This window comes from Saimiri boliviensis, chromosome 10 (genome assembly GCF_048565385.1).
Source record: "Saimiri boliviensis isolate mSaiBol1 chromosome 10, mSaiBol1.pri, whole genome shotgun sequence".
NCBI lineage: Eukaryota > Metazoa > Chordata > Mammalia > Primates > Cebidae > Saimiri > Saimiri boliviensis.
The window spans coordinates 33,861,692-33,882,802 of record NC_133458.1 but is presented as its reverse complement, the minus strand read 5'-3'; the positions used below and the strand labels follow the sequence as shown (position 1 = coordinate 33,882,802).

General features: G+C 36.5%; 1 protein-coding gene across 3 annotated transcripts in view; it reads right to left on the bottom strand.

Moving 5' to 3' along the window:
• The window catches only part of SLC13A1 (solute carrier family 13 member 1), a 96,795-nt gene that overhangs the window by 3,508 nt on the left and 72,176 nt on the right, over positions 1 to 21,111 (bottom strand). Inside the window, exons 8-14 of one of the 3 annotated variants that reach the window (XM_003921035.4) lie at positions 17,457 to 17,576; positions 12,563 to 12,661; positions 11,999 to 12,100; positions 8,386 to 8,492; positions 5,970 to 6,079; positions 1,998 to 2,159; positions 377 to 514 (exon numbers count right to left, since the gene is read on the bottom strand). In XM_003921035.4, the coding sequence (XP_003921084.1) occupies positions 377 to 514; positions 1,998 to 2,159; positions 5,970 to 6,079; positions 8,386 to 8,492; positions 11,999 to 12,100; positions 12,563 to 12,661; positions 17,457 to 17,576 (838 nt within the window). The remainder of the gene's footprint in view (positions 1 to 376; positions 515 to 1,997; positions 2,160 to 5,969; positions 6,080 to 8,385; positions 8,493 to 11,998; positions 12,101 to 12,562; positions 12,662 to 17,456; positions 17,577 to 21,111) is intronic. The other 2 variants (XM_074379137.1, XM_010343571.3) reach the window with 2 other exon arrangements.

The window sequence follows — 21,111 nt, the reverse complement described above, 5'->3', positions numbered from 1 at the left end:
GTGATAGCAAACAACAGTGTTGTTTTGAAGCCTGGATTTCTTTAACCTGATTTCTTCCTTTTGCCTAGATCAGTCTGGATCCTAGTGCTGACCTGTAAGTGTAAGCTGTTGTGTGGAGCATGTTCAGTGCTCTCTTCCTTCTTCCAAAGCGTTACTGATGCATTCAACATCTCTCTGTTTGTGACCCTAACTTATAATGGTCTGATTATCACTCTTAAAAACAATTCTATGATTATTCATGCACACACCTTCATAAACAGAACTCAGGCCCTGCTTTTTCTGGTGGTTGATTGGTGTGTAAAAGGAAAGATATGTCAAGACATAGCACACATCAAGATGTGTATTGGATCTGACAGTGTTTTTTCAGCTAACTCACCATGTCAATGACTTTCAGATGACCATATGAAAAGACAATAGCATTGGGTGGATTTGCTACTGGTAGAAGAAATGCAAATGAAGTACACAGAGTAGAAGGTATCAGAATAAAAAGAGGGTTCACGTGAATGGCTTCAGCCTATTGTAACAGATAAAAAAAGAGTAAGTAAAATTTTGAGGGTAGACATCAAAGAAAACAAATGAACAAATGTATTATAATAAACCTTCCCAGAAGCAGGTTGGAACCTAATGACATAAAATTATACACAGAAACACAGTTATAAATTGAGGAATAGTATTAAGAAAATGTCTCATCCTCTTGTTGTTTATACAATTATTGATGCCCACTTAAACATTACAGTCTAGTTCATTTAGAAAATAAAATATTATTTATTCCAGAAACTAAATAAAAACAGCAACCATTTATTACTTAGCTATTGTGAGGTGCTGTGCTAAATGTTTTTATATATGTATATATTCATATATTTACACATAATATAGTTTATATATAATAAATGTCATCTAAGATATACATATTGAATTTTTACATGTATCTCATGAGATGGTTGCTATATCCTCAAATAACATGAAGAAACTGAGGCCCAGAGAGGCTAAAGTCCCTTGTCCAAGCATGCAGCTGGTGAGCAACAGAGCTCACATAGGTTCTCAAGTCCCTGTAGCTCTAGTGCTTCTCATTACACTGCTAACTACTGCCTCTGTGACACAGGCAATTTAAGATTTGCTTAGGGATCAGCACATAGGAAGACTTACTACTGTTCTTAAATCAACACATAATTTTCTAACTCTTCCATGTTGAGAAATTTAAAAACAAAAAAGAAAAAAAACACAAAAAATGATATTGTACCAATATTCACAGCCTGCATTTTTTTCTACTTTCAATCAGTAGCTTAAGAACACCAACATATACCCCTTGACCTTATAGAAGCACAAATTCAGAATGACAGTCCTTCTTAATTGAAAGTGCTTTCCTTTCACCAAACCCATCCATCACAATAAGAAAAACATTTTACTTAAAGGTAACTGTTTCTTGTAATTGCTACAAAGATGGAGAAAAGAAGAAAAGGCATTCTTTTCCTCTCTGTCTTAGTAAACTCACTTACTTTTTAAAAATTCTTCATTGGGCAGTAGAAAACTGTGTCTAAGATATTTAAGCCTGAAGCCGGAAGTGTGAGCCTAGTTTTTCATTCATTAGCAAATCACTTATATGAACCACTTCTTAGAAATTTAGGAACAATGTTCAGGAGGCAGAAGTGTCAGTGGTTAAAGATCTAAATACTGAAGTTACCAGCAAATGCTAAATTCTAAGTCTTGTATCTAAAATGGATCTAGTCTGACTCTCTCTCTTATTTATAAAGGAAAAACCTGGACTGAGATAAAGTAAGTTGTTCACTTGAGATCATGCTGCTTGGACATGAAAACTTAAAAACAGTTATCTGGAGTGAAGGTCCCCTAAAAGCATTCATACAAATAAAGACCACCCAGAAGTTACTTACAGGAGGCCCATTTAGACCAAAAAATATTCCATACCACAACATGAGAACCAGCATTCCAAAGCAGAACACTGCTCTTAATGAAGAGTAAAAAATGGGATAAATACTCACCAATGGAGATAATATTGGGAGAAGGAGCGTAATGGTAGCTGCATTGCTAGCTACCTCAGTTAAAGATGTAACCATCAAAGAAGATATCAAAATTATTAGCCATACTGGTAATGAACCCAGAGGAGAGAGTTTATTTCCTATCCACTTAGATAATCCAGATTCCTAAAAAGCAAATTGGTAATATTTGTTACTCATGAATAATTCTTTGTAATCAGACACAGTAAAATCCATAAAAACCATTATATCCTTTGAAAATTCACTTTCTAAAATACAATTTTAATCTCTCATTCTTCTGTGGTTTGGTAGGTCTGAGTGGCTTTGGTAGGAAGGAGCTATTGATTAGTCTTACTTTAACACTATCAACATAGTTTAGGAAATTTGAAATGTATTCCTACCTTTTTCAAGTACATTTTAATTTTATCTAATTTATGTATGTGAATATTTTAATAGATCATGTAGTATTAGGGCCTTTAAGAAAAGAGTAGCCCTTCTGATTTCCCTCTCTCTATTCCTAAGTTATATTCTGCAGAGGCAACAGCTGCAACCTTTATTAGCCACTTATAGCTTGCTATATTTAGGTATTTATAGTTACCTTTTAAAATAATATTCTATGATTTTTTGCTTATTTTTAAAATTTAGACATTATTTACTGACTTTCTAAAATGTTACATGAGAATTCAGTTCTCTTACATCATCCACCATACATATATTTCTGTTTCTTCATTCCCCCATACTCATATTAACATTTTAGGTTAAGTCAATACTTAATATTTACCACTATGATTAAATAAATATTGTTCATAGCTAAACCACTTAGCATACTATCAGTACATTTACTCTCCCTTCCCCACAAGAAATAATTGTCTCATTCTTTTAGTTTTCTAAGTACCTATTACTAATTCATCACGTTCTCCAGTAAAACTGAAAAACTCCCCACAAATAGATGAACATATCAGGTAATTGATGTCTTCTCATGTTCCCTCATGGTGATATCTATTCTGGAATATTTCCTCCTGCTGCTCCATTTGGCTTAGTTTCCATTTAAATGTACTCAACTGTTGTTCCTGGACCTCTCTTTGCTATCATAGTATGATATTCCTTCTCCTCCCCACTTTGTGGGAATCATTTTTTTAATTTACTCTTTTGCATTGGGGGAGCATGGTCTTCTATAAGTTCCTGAGAATTGGTATAAGAGTCTTTGCATGCCTGAAAACCTTTTTATTTTCTTTTCCCACTGTTCTCATTGTTTTGCATTTGTAGGATTCTAGGTTCAAAATTATTATACCTCCACATTTTCAAGCCATTACTCCATTTCCTGTGGTTTCAGCTGGATTCTTTAGAAGCCTGATCACATTCTGATCTTTGATTCATTATACATTATGCAGAAAAACCTGCTACACTCAAATTAGCAAGTGTGTTGTTCTGCTTCTCCCCGACATAGAAGAGAAAATCCTCCTTTTGTGAAATTTCAATGGCTACTGTATCTATGAATCTTTATGACAACTAGGAGTGGCATGAGAAATACTCTAATTATAAGCCATATTCCCTCAGATCAAAAGCTGAAACAGATATTCCCAGATGTGGGTAGCAAATATCATGTGTGGTTTTGGCTTGGTTTTTTTTTTTTTTTTTGCTTGTTTTTGCTTATGACTTTTAGGTAGAAAAAGATTATCCACCATTTTAGTCACATTGACACAAATTATTACTAGCATACTATTTAAGAATAGGTTTTATCTATGTCTAATTATACATGGAAATGATTATACTATATATTGTTTCCCCTACCTGTACGTCATTGAAATTGTGTCTTCATCCCATGGTTCCAAAATTCTACATAAAGTGCTTTGGTTTTGGGTACTCAGTAACTCTCTCAGTCAAGAATCTCAAAGTCTCTAGTTCTAACACATTTCTTGGGTTATTTTGTGGAAATGTTCTTCCTATTTTTTTCTCTCTTTCTGAAATACCTATTAGTTGACTGTTGAACATTTTGGACTGATGTTATAATGTTCTTATCTCTTTGTGAGTCAGTGTCTCATTGGCTCAATTTTTTGACAAAGTAAATCTCAATTTTCTATCAGGGAGGATAGAAAACAGCAGCAGGACTGGGGAAAGTATCTCAGAGGCCCAGAGATCCTTACACACTTTTCAAACCATCCTCCATATTCAGCTCTGGCTCTTACTCTCTAGCTTTCAGTTATCTGCTGCCTCTGATTCCTGAAGTATGCCAGGATATACAAGCTATGGGTAATCAGCTTGTTTCTTGTTGACTCTTCCTTTTGCCAGTGAATATGTTTCATATTTCACTACTTTTTTACTTGTACAAAGTCAGTTCCTCTCAAACAGCCCCTTCCCATCTTCTAATGTGATCAACACGTCTTGCCTCTTCCTGTCCCTGCCATATAGTCTGTCGCTATGGGTTGGCATGTGTTTGTTATTACTGCAATTTTAGCAGACATCTGAAATAAGAAATCCTGCATGTTTAACCTAGGAGGAAAATTTTAGGAATGTATGAAGATGGAAGAGGAGATATTCACTGATAAGAATTTGTGAGTGTCCATCTGCTCATGAGAGATAAATCATGTTAAAACAAAACTGAGTGCATTTAAGAGAAAGATAATTGCCATCAAGTGAATTCCATAGTTGTTGCTGTCTCATTGGTCTGTTCTAAGGTTATCTGGTTCTGGACATTTGCCAGGAAGAAAAGTTTTAAAAATTAATTGTCTCCAAATTTTTTACAAGCCAGTTTTTAGGGGCATATTTGTTCTTAGTCATATTCTTGTAGCTCATGGCTTCAATCTGGCCACTAAGAAGTAGAGTCATTCTGGGTATCCCGTAGACATCTGGTTCTGTGTATTGAGATTTTTAATAGCAAACTAGACCTCACTGTATAGTTTCCCTAATTCTTCTACTGAGAGAACCTTGTGCTTCAGACTGAGTCCACACCTTTTCATTTCCTCAGATTTTGTATGCTAGGATCTGGCTGACGTTTTCAAAATCACATTGAGTGTCTAGGGTCAAATCCGGAAACATAATTCTGTGTAGAAAAAGTGCCAATAAAGTTAGATGCAAAGGGCTATATTCCTATAAGTTATCAAGAAGAGAAGAGACAGTGATTTGTCTTGAGTAGTATAGAAATTTGACCTCTTGGAAGCCAAAGGGCTGAACACGACACCTCTCTCAACAGTCTGTTCAATTTGATGACCGAGGAAGGAAATGGAGCAGCCATAAGCTTTGAATATTTCAAATAAGTATATGAAAACCAGAAATGAGTGTTTTTGAATTAATCCAGGAGTAAATTAATTTTCATAAAATTTTGGGGGAAGACAATTTTCTTCCAATAACTCTACAAAGACCAGGGCAATTACAAGAGATGAGGGCCTCCCCAAACTGCTATCAGCTGCATAGATAGAGCAAAGAAATTGTCAACCAACATCTCATGGTATTCATATTTTTTCCTAAGACGACATAATATAATATTATAAATGGTTATGTGAAATTTTCTCCAGACCTTTTCAATAAACATTTACTAAGTATCTTTAATGGTAATATTATTTCTCATTCTCTTTTCTTGATAGCAATAGCATCATGATATATTGAAAGGGCTACTCAAATTCATCATGAAATGAGGTGAAGCCATAAGCAAACAAAAAGTTTATTTCACTAGGAGACACTTCACATATTTTCATATACATATTTCCTTACTAGTCTTCTAATACTATTTCATGAATTAAAAATTTTAATCTTTTTTTTTGTAATATTTCTTTTAACATTCTGGAACACCGTAAAAGCTATGTTTTATGCTTGCAGCCTGTAACATTTCTTGAACTCTGAACTCACCTCATTTGTATGGTATATTCACTACATAGCTAGCAAAATTTGCAACATTAAAATGACAGAGTGAAATGAAATATGCCCAAAGATTTAATGTCTCCGTGCTCTTCTTTTGAACAGTCTAATTGTTAAATATGTTACCTCACAACCATCTGCCAGGGCAAACCCTCCACCAAAAAGAATGGCTATATCCCAGGGCATGAATGACTGGAATTCTTTCCAAGTAATCAGTGGAGAGTAATCAAAGGCAACTGTAAGACAAAAACCCTAGAGTTACACATTGCTTAAAGTATTACAATACGACATTTGCTTCAGCATCTTAAATAGCCATTTTGCAGGAAGTTTGTGATATTCCTATATTGTTTTTGAAGATGGGACTTAATCTGGAGTTTGAGTGATTTCCACCTGGATGAGGTGGAACATTATACTATATATAAAAAAACAACTCTATAATTTAGAAAAATCCTTTGAGTAATATCATAGAACATATTTCAATAAATTATAACATTGTTACTTATAATGGTACTCATTCATTCATTCCACTAACATCTTAGCCAACTGTGAATAGCACAGTGCATTAGACTATAATAATCTTTGCTATGCAAAATGTTGATATTTCATTGGTTCCAAGAGCATCTTGTAGCATTTTAATTATTATCCATTAATATTTATTAGAACATTTTTGTTATTTTTTAAGCCATAAGAAGCATCACGATAGATTCACCAAGATTTTAGTTTAAAAATAATTCAAGATTTGGATTAAATAAAGTATTATTTGTGAAGTCCTTACAGTGCTTGTAATAAGATTATCATAAAGATTTCTCTTTATATTTGCCTTCTGATCTCTCATTGCTTTGTTGATAAATAAATTCATTTGAGGACATATTCTGCCCATTAACATGTGTATAACAGGCAGCCTTCTAGATGGTAAGATTTTAAGTCTACTGATAAATTTCTTTCCTATCACTTTCCCCCAAATCCAAACCAAATCCTTCCTCATTGAAGACTGAAATTATGTCATCAAGTTTCTTACTTTGATTAAGGTCATATATCTTGTTAAAGTGTAAACATCTCTAAAATGTATTTCTTATTTAAAATTTAACATATTATGTATTATGTGTCATTTTTAAGCCTTGTATGAATGAGTTTAGCAGAGAGAACTGGTTTTGAAGAGGGAGGGGAGAGAGAAAAGTGGGTAGGAACAAATCTTTTTCTAAGGGAGGGGATTCAGATGTGGAAACCAGGGAAGCTAAGCCAAACATGGATTCTTCAGTACCTGCCACTGCCAGACCTTAAGGCTTTGACTGCAATGCTCAGAGTCCTCATGATCTCACAGGAATCAGTGCTCCTTACTGCATCAACTCCTTAACACACATTGAGATATTCTACTCTCAAGTGAAAAACAAAAGACATATATTTCTGTGCTGTGCTGGTCACATATGTCCTGGAAATCTGATACATCAGTCATTTATGAATTCTGACTCAAGAGTCAGGTGGGCCAACACAACTACATAAATCCCAGTTTTATCCCCATAAGAACAAACAAAACCACAAGTCTGCTATTTCATTTCCAGACAATTAAAAATTATTTGCCCCCACATTGACAAGATGGGAATCTGATTACTCAAAACATGCTGTGTTGTAAAGCAAAGACATGGATGAATCCTGTGTTTAAAAAGTGTGTGTGTGTGTTGAGAGGGTGGCATGCTCAGGCAAATGTGCACAGATTTTGTCCATGTGTTGTAAATACAATAAATGCTGTCACAGAACACCTTTCATTTTTATTTTTATTTTTAGAGACCAAGTTCGCTCTGTTGCCCAGGGCAGTGGCACAATCATAGCTCACTGCTGCCTCCAACTCCTGGGCTCAAGTGATCCTCTTGCATTAGCCTCTGGAGTAGCTAGGATTACAGGTGTGTGCCACCACACCTGGCTAACTTTCTAATTTTTTGGTAGAACTGGGGTCTCACCACGCTGCCCAGGTTTGTTTCAAACTACTGGCCTTGACTGATCCTCCTGCCTCAGTCTCCCAAAGTGCTGTGATTGCAGGCACGAGCCACCACACCTGGCCCTTACATTGCAATTGTGATCCTAGGTTATGACTATGTGAGGTTGATTTAACTTTTGCTCCAGGACTACTTTGAGAATGTAAATACTCTTTCTCTTGAAATTCATCACCTTTGTAGATCCTCTGCATTTATTACCAAGGTATCAAAATGAAGCAATGTCTTCCAAGTTCTTTTTGATATGTTTTCCAATAGTAAGATTAATTTTGAAGTGGGTTTACCATGGGTCAAATAGTATCACTTGTAGCAGAGCCCTAACCATGATACAAAAGGAAATCTACTTCCCAATCTGCAAAATAAGATGATCCTTCTTGCAGGTAGAAGACGTGCTGGCTTGAAGACAGCATTGCAGTTTGCAAATAGGGCATGCTAAGCCAGGGATAGTGCCAGCATAGGCTTTCTTTCTGCTCTAGGTGCCAAGTGAAACCAATGGAATTTTACAATTTTTGCTCTGCTGTTAAATTTATGCAGAATTTTAAATGATACTTAACCAATTTCTCCTGTAGATGTAGTTTTAGTCACTCTCTTAGCTGGGATAAGAAAGAATAGCAGTCCTATAAGTAGAGCAACAGTTGCATCTGTAGCAAAACCAGGGTACCTGTAAAAGGGAAAAATACATGTATTAAAAATAGCATCAAGAACTTAAAGCAACAGTTGAATCTGTAGCAAAACCAGGGTACTTGTAAAAGGGAAAAATACGTGTATTAAAAATAGCATCGAGAACTTATTGGTTGCTAAAACACCAACCAATTTTGTGAATAGCAGTAGTACATTATTATCAGTAGCAGGTGGTGTAGGTTATATATTCTTAATCTGCCTTAAAAATATATGAATTCCCAATTAAATGACATAACACCAAAAACAATAAACTCAGACCGTATTCCTATTGTTTCCATATATCTCTTCTTATTTTCAATACCACGTATACACATGCTGACATAGTAGGCCAAGGTAGCAAATTTCCCTTTTAGATAAGCTTATAGATTTGTTAAACAATTTCTTCTTTGAATTATTTAACTTAATTTAATTATATTGATCAAGATTTGAAGTTGAAACATTGCTAGAGCAGGCAAAGCCCCATATAATTGATTTATAATATCCTTCTATTAAATTGTGGCAAGGCATGATGTTTCTGTGGTCCCCTAAAATTATTCTATAAATTGTGAAAAGGAATTGATCTGTTTTCTAAGATATAACACCTGCTTCTGTGGTTATAGGCTCTAACCACATCATGCAAATGAAAGCAACCAACTTAATGCTTTGCACCCATGAAACTCAATCAAGAATATTAATTATTGGAGTGGTTTAGCCAATGCTCACAAATGATCACCATATAGATTAAGACTGATTCAGGAACAGATGGGGTCTCAGAATCACTAGATCACTCTAAAATAAGACAGATTCCCAGAAGCTTCAATAGTAAAGAACCTGATGACCAGGCATCACTGAAACAGTCATTAATAATTAGAATTTGGTTTCAAAAGTCAGCAATATTAACTAGTGTACTTCTGTAGTCTGAGAAGAAATATTTGCATGCTAAAGATTATTTTACTGTCTTGTAACTCAGTAATGTGTACACACTACAGAAGTTTCTCTACTTCCACAATTTACTGGAAAAATCTAAAAAGCCAAATGCAATATCTTAATCTAGCAATTTTTAAAGCAGTCTACTTTCTGTAAGTATAGACACATTTTCTTTCATTATTGGTTAAAAATCTGCCTTACTGTAATTTATCCTAGAAACTTGACTGATACTTATAATTTTATTATTCCTTATTTCTCTTATTTCAGTTATGATTTTTGGTTGAATTTTTGGCAAATTGTGCCAGGCATCATGTAACCAGATTTTGTTTTATATGAAAAGACACATTGAATTCAGTCCAGGTACAAACAGATGGAATGAAAACATTAGGTGGTAGCTATAAATCTTAATATATCATGCTAGCTTCAGAAATTCTTAGTGTCTAAAACTCTGCATAACAAATATATCCTATGAAATATGTATATGAAATTAAATCAAGACATAAATACTAAATAATTTATTTTCAAAGGACTTTAAAAACTATTATTATCATATTATAACTTTATCAGGAATGCAGTTAGGTTATTTCAGTATTAGAAGATGTTAATATTATACAAATTTTATTTGTTTTGGGTTTGCCAATTAGATTTATACTTTAAAATCTCATCCTCTCTCAAACCTTTGTTCCTTTCCTATTGTTTTGTCACAGAATTCTAGGTGGCATGAGTGCCTGCTCATTGCCAATACACACTGCTTTCCTGCTACAAAGCATCTCCTGTTTTCTCCAGTAAGAAACATAAATTAGAAGCCAATTATATTGAATTTCCTATTGGGATTTCTGCCTGGGCTTTATTAACTATCATCCGATTTCATTTAAGTCTTTCACACTGGTGTTTAGATAAAGACTCTCCCTGTCCAGAGGACAGGATTTTAAAAGGGGGAAGAATTATTTTTTAGGTTGGTCTAGATCCTACCACAAAGCCACAAAGTACTAATGAACTATTACATAATAACTTGCTTTAAATAATTAAATGTCTAAACCTCTCAAAAATGAAAAGTTTTCTTTCTAAGGGAATCAAAAAGTTTATAAAAATGAAACTGATCCTTTAAAACATACCACCATATTGCATTGCTTGACTTGTGTGGTCATTAGGAATTTGGATTCAGACTTCGCACCCTTTAGAAACATTGGCAATGCCTATAAACCAGAAGGTTCTGATTCAGGGAGGGAAGAATTTCTTTATTCTATGTGGGCAAAATACATATGACCTAAACAATTTTGGTTTTTACCCCAAAATACAAAAAAAGACAAAATGAAGAATTTTTGCTAGGGGATATAAGACAGGAAGTCCAAGTAAGACACGTGCTAAATTTAGAAATTAGAGTAGTTCAGTGAAAGATAGATTGGGAACACAAATCTTACAACCAAATTATTTATATTGACATGTAGGATGATACTTAGTTTAGAAAATTATGCCATACTCTTCCCCCTCACTTCACACAACTCAGCAATTGACTGCTGGTGTATAAGACATTGAGATATAAAATTAACTCTGACCCAGCTTCTAGCGTCAGCTTTTAAAATCAGTCTTATTATTTCTTCAGAAATTCTTCATCTATGAAATGGAGGCTTGCCTGAACTTTTAGTGAACTAGTGTAAAAATGTAAATAAATCAAGAAAAAAAAAAAAAACAGGATATTGAACCAAACAAATAGTCCTCCATAGAATTAAAAAACAAAGTTGGTAAAGATCACATAATATGAATTTACATCAGATTATTAAAAGGCATTGAAAGGTATTTATTTCACATAATAACACTTCCTATAGGGAGAAGGCCAGCACTATTCTAAATGCTATCATTATCTCCATTTTACAGATGAAGACACTGAGAATTAAGTGACTTGCCTAAAGTAAGCGGATAAGGAATGGAACCCAAGCAATGTAGCTCTGAAATCTATGATCCCAACCACCACAGAGTACAGATTTTCTGTATATTTCTTTTTTTCTTTCTTCTTTTTCTTTTGTGAAATGGAGTCTCACTCTGTCTCCAGGCCTGGAGTGCAGTGATGCCATCTTGGCTTACTGCAACCTCCACCTCCCAGGTTTAAGTGATTCTCCTGCTTCAGCCTCCCAAGTAGCTGGGACTACAGGCGCGTGCCAGCATACTCAGCTAATTTTCATATTTTTGGTAGAGATGGGGGTTTCACCATGTTGGCCAGGATGGTCTCGATCTCTTGACCTCGTGATCTGCCCACCTTTGCCTCCCGAAGTGCTGGGATTATAGGTGTGAGCCCCCATGCCCAGCCTCTGCCTATTGTATTTCTAATTTGCAGGGATGGGAATAATTTTATCTAATGGACTTTGCCTTTTAGTAACAGAGTAGTATGGTTTTTCTTTCTGTGCTTTTATCCTATATTTAATTCCTTATAATTTTTTTCTGAAAAGATTAGAATTTAAAATATCTTTTTGAGGGAAAGAAAGAAAAATATCTCATCCTATATTTCAGAATTACAGGAACCACATAGGAGAGAAGCAGAGTATAAAATAGGAAGAGCCGACAAACATAACATGCAAAGCTTACTCTGAAAAAAGTGCAGACCAACCAGAGACAAATCCAGGATCTCTGCTAAACCATAGCAGAGTCATTGCAATGAAGAGGACCAAGGTCACAATTTCTTGATACCTGTGGAAAAATTCCTGTGGCATTATTTCTCATTTTCTTAGTCAGGACATTTGTAGAAACTTCTTGAGCTATTGTCAGGAGTGCTCTCAGCAGAACACTAAATACTGTAAGAACTGGATGTGTCAATAATTTGAGAGTATCAGTGCAGTTTGAAAAAACCCTTACTCCTTGTGGGATCTCTCAGCTTCTTTTCATGTTACCTGGCAAATTTTAGTTAGACAAGGGTATGTGTTTTATCATGTTGGGTTATAATCTATAATCTCCATAGCTTAGCAAATTTGGGGCCCTAATCAAGTATTATAAAATATCTTGCAAGCGATTATGTATTTATTTGCTTTTCAATAGCTATGTGCAGTATAAGCAGCATTTCTCTCTCTCTCTCTCTCTCTCTCTCTCTCTCTCTCTCTCTGTGTGTGTGTGTGTGTGTGTGTGTGTGTACACACGCACATGTGTATGTCTTACCTTATTGGCCCAAGTTTTTGGTATTCTTTCTTAATCACCTCAGCATAAGCTTTTTGTTGGACTGTTTTGGTTTTGCCACATTTGAACATCTCCTTAAAACTGCAAAGAATAATTAAGCCTTGTAAGCAGGGAATTCTTTTACTTCACCTCCCTGTAAGGAAGATATTTTTGTGAAACACCTTCATCTTCGTGCAATGTGAATCTCCCTGTTAGTAACAGATACCTATGCTTTTCGCCTCTACCTCCATCTCCTTTTTTGAATGTCTTCCCTCTTTTCTGTTTTTGCCTGGTTTGCTCACTTTTCCATGTTCTATTTTCATTGCATGCTTTCCATGACATCCTTTACCAATCTCTTCCTTTTTCCAAGTTATTTTGCACCATTGGAATTTTGCCATGTGCCACTTATCTCTAACACTTTATTATGTACTAGATCTTTATATATTAAAAATGTATTTATTGTGTATCTTGGTTGTTAATTGTTCCACACATGTAAGTTATAGCCCACTCATTAAATTATTTGGTGGCAGGGACAGTGTTGATGCCACAGATGTTTTCTTTGGTCTGCTATCTCTGAACACTGGCATACACAGCAAATACTTGACCCATCAATTCAGTAGTACCTTTGGCAAATGTATGAGACAGTATGAGACAGTTGGGGCCAGATCCATCAGTTTTCACAAATATCACATGTTCTCATTCATAAGTGGGGGCTGAACAGTGAGAACACATGGATCCAAGGAGAAGAACAACACACACTGGGGCCTGTCAGAGGTGCAGAGGGAGGGAGAGCACCAGGATAAATAGCTAATTATGCAGGGATTAATACCTAGGTGATGGGTTGATAGGTTCAGCAAGCCACCATGGCACACGTTGCCTAGGTAACAAACCTGCACATCCCGCACATTTATCATGGAGCTTAAAACAAAATTTTAAAAAGAAGTAAAACACACTCTATCACATTTTTTTTCTTTAAATTTCTTTACCCCATGTCCTAATGCACCATCCACATAATCTAGTTTATTCTGATAGTAACTGCCACTTTTTATTGTTTTCAGTTGCTTGTTTTAATGACCTCTTTCCTCAATGACTACTTTTCTGTCCTGAAGTCCAGTGTCTTCAAACTGAATAGTTTTGTGAAACACTGCTCTAGATGTGCATTTAAAAAAAAATTTCCAGAGGAAGAAATAAATGGGAAAATGGCTAGGTTCTTATGGATTATCTCTTGGAATGTTTATGAGTAGCTCAGTTAGTTTATGTTTTGTGTGACTATAGAAGGAAAAGACATTTTCTTCTGTAAAATATATGGGGCAAGCCTCAACATTCATAACCACCCTCATACATACACCTCAATGACTGAATATGAGTGAATGGACAGTGCTACATTTATGATCAGTGAGGAAAAAAATTCCTTATTATAATCTCAATTAAATTACTAACTAGTGCCAGACTCAGACTTTTACCCCTGGTAGTGACATAAATACTACTATTATAAGAAACTAATTTACGGGCTACCTACGGAGAAATCTGTAGAAGAGAAAATTATAGTTAAAGAAAGAGATGAGTCTCCTTAGGAACAATTTTCCACCCAGTACATTGCATTTGTATTTTATCATTTTGAGTGCAGACAATAAAGAGTTAAGTTAAAAGCTAAATTGGCTTGGCTACAAATGAAGGTTAATGCCTTCACAAAGGAACTGACAAAGCCGATGACAGTGCATGAAACTCTCCTTTTAAGTGAGTTCAGTGGCACTGACAGATGAGCTCCTCTTCTCAGGTATGTTGGGGTCATTTATAATAGGTGAGTTAACTGTGTTACCAGCCAACATGCTCATCGGAATGTATGCTAGTCTGCCAGGGGAGTGACTGCTAATTTCTGTCTGTCAATCTAAAATCTCTAGAGGTGAACACCCTGGCAGATGGAAAAGGACACTGAAAAATTAGCTGGAACATGAAGCTGTGCAGTGTCTAACCAAGAGTGGACACCAAGGGAACTGTTTAAACATGCCGCTGATCGTGATTTATGGACTTTGCCTAGTGTATACACTTCATGGGATTTTTTTTCTCATCAAGAGCATATTTCAATGTACTTGCCTTTTATCTTCTTAATTTCTCCTTTTTAAGTGGTGTGCCATTTTATAATAATGACAATTGTTGCATACATATTTTATAAAGTCATTGAATGTAGCAATGAAGAACCCGTGACTCTTTTGACTTGGGTTTGCCATCCCCTGTATCCTGCACTGCTACCTGCACAATTGAATAGCCCCCAAAGGCTTGGATTTCCTGAAAGGGGCACTTAGTATGCAGCTGGCCTCTCCCCATCGATGCCCACCTGCTGAAGTCAGTGACATTCTACACATTTGCTTCAGCAGGAGGACTGCCACACGCTGCTCCCACAATCTGGATAGAATTATTTTTTAAATCATCAGTACCATTTTGTCACTGCTAATGAAATCATGACAGTTCTAGAGAAAAAGCAGAAAGAGGAATCAAGAGGGAAGAATGTCAGTCTTCGTATTACTAGGCTTAGAAACTGTGGCCACAGGCATGAAACCACATCTGATTTCAGCATTTTGCCTGTCTGCCTTCTTTCCTTCCTTCCCTTCCCCTTTCTTTTTCTTTCTTCTTTCTTCTTACATCTTTCTTTTTTTATTTCTCTCTTTTTCTCTCTATTTCTCTTTCTCTCTTTCTTTCATTTCTCCCTACCTCCCTTCCTCTCTTCCTCTCTTTTGAGACAGAGTTTTGCTCTTGTCACCCAGGCTGAAGTGCAATGTCACAATCTCAGCTCACTGCAACCTCCACCTCCAAGGTTCAACCAATTCTCCTGCCTCAGCCTCCCGAGTAGCTGGGATTACAGGTGCCTGCCACCATGCCCAGCTAATTTTTGTGTTTTTAGTAGAGAAGGGGTTTCACCATGTTGGCCAGGCTGTTCTCAAACTCCTGACCTCAGGAGATTCACCTGCCTTGGCCTCCCAAAGCATTTTACTTTTCAAAGGAAGTACACACAGCTGACTTCAGTCTCTCTGGTTGGTGAATAACATGCTGTTTTATTCATAGGTCCTTGAAAGTATTTAAATAAAACCCCACAAAAATGAATTTGAGTTGTTTTGTTTGCCAGGAAAAAAAATATACTCAAGAACTGATATACAGTGACTTCATCTTCCTTTTACGAGTATTGTTAGACAAGTAGGAATTACAGGCTGCATTTTAGATTTTGCTCTGGAGCCCCTCACAATTGTAAATGCTGGTTGTCATCTAAGTCCTGTAACTCATTGGTACTTATTAACTACCAGCTTTGATCCCAGTCAAGATAATATGTTGAAGTTATCTTTGAATACATATATTGACATTTTAGTGGCATCAGTAGGTCTTTATTAATCAACCTTTTTTTTTTTTTTTACTTTGACATCTGTGTGTTTGACTTAGGTCCAGATGTGTTAGAATTATATCATTGGAAGGGATCTTACTGATTTTCTGGGTAAATTCTATCATCTTACATTTGGAGACACCGAAACTGAGAATGGGTCTGGATTGCAGTGATCCCTTATCTGGCCTCTGAAAAGCCACAGTTTTATTCCTGGTCTAGTAATTCCTAAAGCAATATTCTTTCCACAGAGAACATCCTCAGATCTTTATTATACTTTGTATATTGAAAAGGATGTCAATTTTGGTTCTAGTATGATGCAGGAAGCCCTATATGTCACAGTTTAAGCAGCTTGATAACCCAAGGAAATCCCCACATTAAACCAAGTGGGAGGACAAACCTTAAAATTCCCCTTTAACAAGTTGGACATTGGATTGAGTTCTTTATGCCTTTCAATATCTTACCACCTTAGGACTTAAGGAACACCTAGATGATTTGTCTGTCTGTCCGTTCTTCCTTCCTTTTTTCTTCCTTCCTTCCCTCCTTTCTTCCCTTCTTTTCTTTCTTTCTTTTCCTTCCTTTCTCTCTCTTTCTCTCCCTCCCTCCCTTCCTCCCTCTCTTCCTCTCTCCCTTCCTTCTTTCTCTCCTTCCTTCCTTTCTTCCCTCCTTTCTTCGGAGTCTTGCTCTGTCACCCAGACTAAAGTACAGTGGCATGATCTTGGCTTACTGCAACCTCTGCCTCCCAGGTTGAAGCAATTCCCCTGCCTCAGCCTCCCAAGTAGCTGGGATTACAGGCATCTGCTACTGCACCCAGCTAACTTTTGTGTTTGTTTTTGTAGTAGAGATGGGGTTTCACCATGTTGGCCAGGATGATCTCGATCTCCTGACCTCGTGAGTCCCCTGCCTTGGCCTCCCAAAGTGTTGGGATTGCAGGCGTGAGCCACCACACTCAGCCCTAATCTTTATTTTTATTTATTTTATTTCTTGAGACAGCTCTCACTCTGTCACCCAGGCTGTAATGCAGTGGTGTGATCTCAGCTCACTGCAACCTCTGCCCGGCAGGCTCAGGCAATCCTTCCACCTCAGCCCCTTGAGTAGCTGAGACCAGAGGCACACACCACCGTGCCTGGATGGTCCTTTTGGGGGGAGGTTTTTGTTTTGTTGTTTTTGTTTTATTTTATTGTTGTTGTTGCTGCTGTTGCTTTTTGGTAGAGACAGAGTTTTGCCATGTTGTCCATGCTGGAGAGGATTGCTCAAGCAATGCTCCTACCTCCCACTTTCAAAGTGCTGTGATTACAGGCATGAGCCACTGCATATGGTCTCATTCTAATCTTTAATTAACTCTTCCACAGCCAATATTGTTTAAATGAGATTCAAGTTTATCCTTAAATTTGTGTGTATTAATTTTGTAAGTAACAAAAATGCAGAAAGGTAGCCTGCATGGATAGGAGAAGGCACAATGGATAAGGAACTAAGAACTGGGAATCTAGACACCTTTATTTATCCTATTATCATAAAATATTTACTTACTTGAATCCTAGGAAAAGCCACTGAAGCCAGATCCAGGATAAGAGTAGAATGATAAGAGCAGCCGGGAAGGAAAACATAAACCATGATCCAAAGTTGAGGCAATGACAATCAGGATAGCGTCTGTGTGAAAATATGGAGACATGTTCAGGGAAGGAAGGTCAGATGGAATCCTTTGTGACAGCCACAGAGAAGCAGCAGTCCACCTCTTTCCTGTGATGTTGTCCTAGAAGGAAGTCCTGGAATATACTCATCATTAAGTAGAATACTTTTACCCCTTGTCTCCTGTCTTGATTCTGTAACTGCATAATTATCGCTGCATCCCATAAAAACAAGAGTGAATATGTTTTGATTTTTGTTCTCTATATTTAATCTTTAAGGACATACTTGTGAAAAAAAAATAGCACAGCACTTGGTACTCATTGAATGCACAAGAAATTGATGTTGATGAGGTGTGTGCATTTTGTTGTCCCTACTCAAAACATCAGTAAATGAACAAGGAAAGCAAACAGAATTAGGAATGAGTGAAAATTAACGGGACTGAATGTCTGTTCCCATTTCACCTTGGTGGCTGAAATTCTTGGCCCTAAGAAAGGACTCTGATCCAGCCCATGTCATCTCCCATGGCTATTTTTCCCTCTGTTTCTTCTACCCCAAAGCACAGCAACCATCTAGCCAAGTAGATGGTAGCTCTTTCTTCCTAGAACCAGGTGGTGCTTTGGGGCACAGTCAAATAGAGTAACTCTGAGCCAGATAGAAATAATTAAAAGTTCTAGAGAAATCAACAACTTTTCCTTTTATCTTACCTAGTGATTTTCAACATTTAAACTCACATAACAACAACAACAAAAGGTCAGACACTAGCACAGTTTCTTTGGTAGCCTCACATTAATTGTTCTAAAATGTAGTGCAAATACCAAATAAATTCTTAGATAATCATCCACTTTATAACTATGGAGAATCAATGGGAGATTTGAAAAACAGTTGTCTTTACTTTTTTTCTAAAGGCAGTAACACAAGAATAAATTTGGAAATCTGAAAAACAAAGAAGATATACAGAAGTAATAAAAACATTGTTAACATATTTTAATATTTTTGAAGTTGTAAAATATGTAGAACTTTATAGAAATATAGATTTGCAGTGGGGTGTTGTGGCTCAAGCTTGTAATCCCAGCACTTTGGGAGGCCAAGGTGGGCAGATCATGAGGTCAGGAGATCAAGACCATCCTGGCCAACATGATAAAACCCAGTCTCTACTAAAAATACAAAAAATTAGCTGGGTGTGGTGGCACACACCTGTAGTCCCAGCTTTTCAGGAGGCTGAGGCAGGAGAATCGCTTGAATCTGGGCGGCAGAGGTTGCAGTGAGCCAAAATCACACCACTGGAGTCCAGACTGGGGTATATATAGGTTTATTTTAGATAGATAGATAGATAGATAGATAGATAGATAGATAGATAGATAGATGATAGATAGATAGATAAAATAGATAGATAGATGATTGATAGATGATAGGTAGAGATTTGCAATTTTTGTTCTATGTAAATCATACTTTGTACTTTGTCATTTAAAAAATGTAACTAATAAAATATTTCATGCCATATCTATACACTTGATTTTAGCCAAAAGACCAAGAAGCAATCATGCCATATCTATGCAGTGAATTTATGTAGAGTATTTCTTTTTCTATTTTAAGATGGCTCCTAATAACAATGGATCCTCAAAACTCTACATTTCTAAGGTTTTTCTATAATTTTTTTTGAGCTTATGAAAAGTTACTAATCTCCTCCCTAGGCCCTGAAATTATCTTTAGCAACTTGAGGATAATTTTTATCTACATTGGAGAGATCTAAAGATTAGCTTACATATTTATGCAATTAGAAAATGACAACTGATAATTAAAGATGTTAGAAAATTTGCAGAATGTGATGAATGGAAAATGCTTTATCACATCTATGATGCTCTACTGAAAACTCCTCATTTTTGAAAACTGTTGTCTCCAGTTGGAAAATAAAGCAACGGGAAAAAAGCTGATTTCCCATTAACGTCAGAATTGAATTACAGGATGACCTACATTATTCTGTACAACCTAACAAAACTTAGAAAGGCTTCTTGGATTAGGTTTAGACCCATATCCTCCAGCCTAATTTCACTTTTCATCATCTGTGGCTTATATCTTGAAAACAGTCTGCAGAGCTCTCCACACCCACTGGAATAAATTCTACAAAATGTATTTGACTGAAGACGGGCTTTTCAGAATTTTTGCCTGGAGGAATAGTTTCTTTAGAAAAATGAAAGCCTGAAAAAGTTAAACTTCATTTCATTTAATAGTATGGAAGTATATAAACAACCACATGGGACTATGCCTCTGTAATCATAACCTTTACCCTTATACCTAGAGTGAATATTTTGAACAAATAAAGAAATATATGGCATACTCTAAGGGTTTTCTTTTGCTGTGATGTTCCTTTTCTCATATCTTGCAAGTGAAGAGACTTCAAAGATGTGTCTAAAGCAAACACAGATTTCTTGTATCATGAACTATCCTAAGAGGTGTAATCCTCATTAAATCCTTTTCTTCTACCCAACACTGTTTGCTGTCTACCAAATGCCAGGTGCTCTCCAAGCTACTGGGAACACAGTGGTGAATGAGATTGACCTGGTCCAGGCTCTCATAAAGTTTGTGTTGAAGTGGAACACACAGTCAATAAACAGGTAAACATATAACAAAATAGGAAATAAAACGGAATAATGCAGTAAAAAGTTATTAGGGGAAAAGGAAATTTTATATAATGTCATAAGAGAAGGTAACATTATAGATGAAATGTAAATAGCAAGAAGGAGCCAGTCATGTGAATAACCAGGAAACAACATTCCAGACAGGGGAAATGGCAGATACAAAGCCCTTGAGTTAAAAATGAGTTTGTCACACTTGTGGAGAGACAGGAGGCCACTGTGACTGTGGGGAGTGAGCTGAGTGTGACATGAAAGAAGTCGCCAGTAGAGATCAGATCATATGTAACCTTGTAGCCAGTCCAAAAGGATTTGGATTTTAATACAAATGCAATAAGGACTAATTGGAACATAGTAAGTTAGTAATGTGACATGACCTAATTAGTAATTGACATAAAACAGATTGGCTCCTGGATGCATCCTCAGGATTAAAGGTGACAAGAGTGGAAACAGTGTGTGATGTTCAGGATGTGATGGCAGAGTTCCAAGATGTTCCCCAAATTCCTGCCTCCTGGTGTACACGCCTTGTACAATCTCCTTCTCTTCTGTATGGGCAGAATCTATGAATATGTTGATGATCACCTAATATGTTGATGTCAACCTAATCACTCCTATGATTAGGTTGCTCAGTGAAAAAAGCAAGGGGATTTTGCTTAGGTAATCAAAGTCCCTGTCAATTGAATTTGAGTTAATCAAAAGCAGGAACTATCCTAGGCAGGCCTAACGTAACCAGCTGAGCCCTTAAAAGAGAGTTTCCTGCTGGCCTGAAGAAGATATCCTGTTGTCAGAGGAAGGGGCCCTGTAGCAAGGGCCTGAGGGCAGCCTCTAGAAGCTGAGAAAGACCCCATGCCAACAGCCAGCAAGAAAGTGGACCCTTCAGTGATTAAACTACAAGGAACTAAATTCTACCAACAACCTCAATGAGC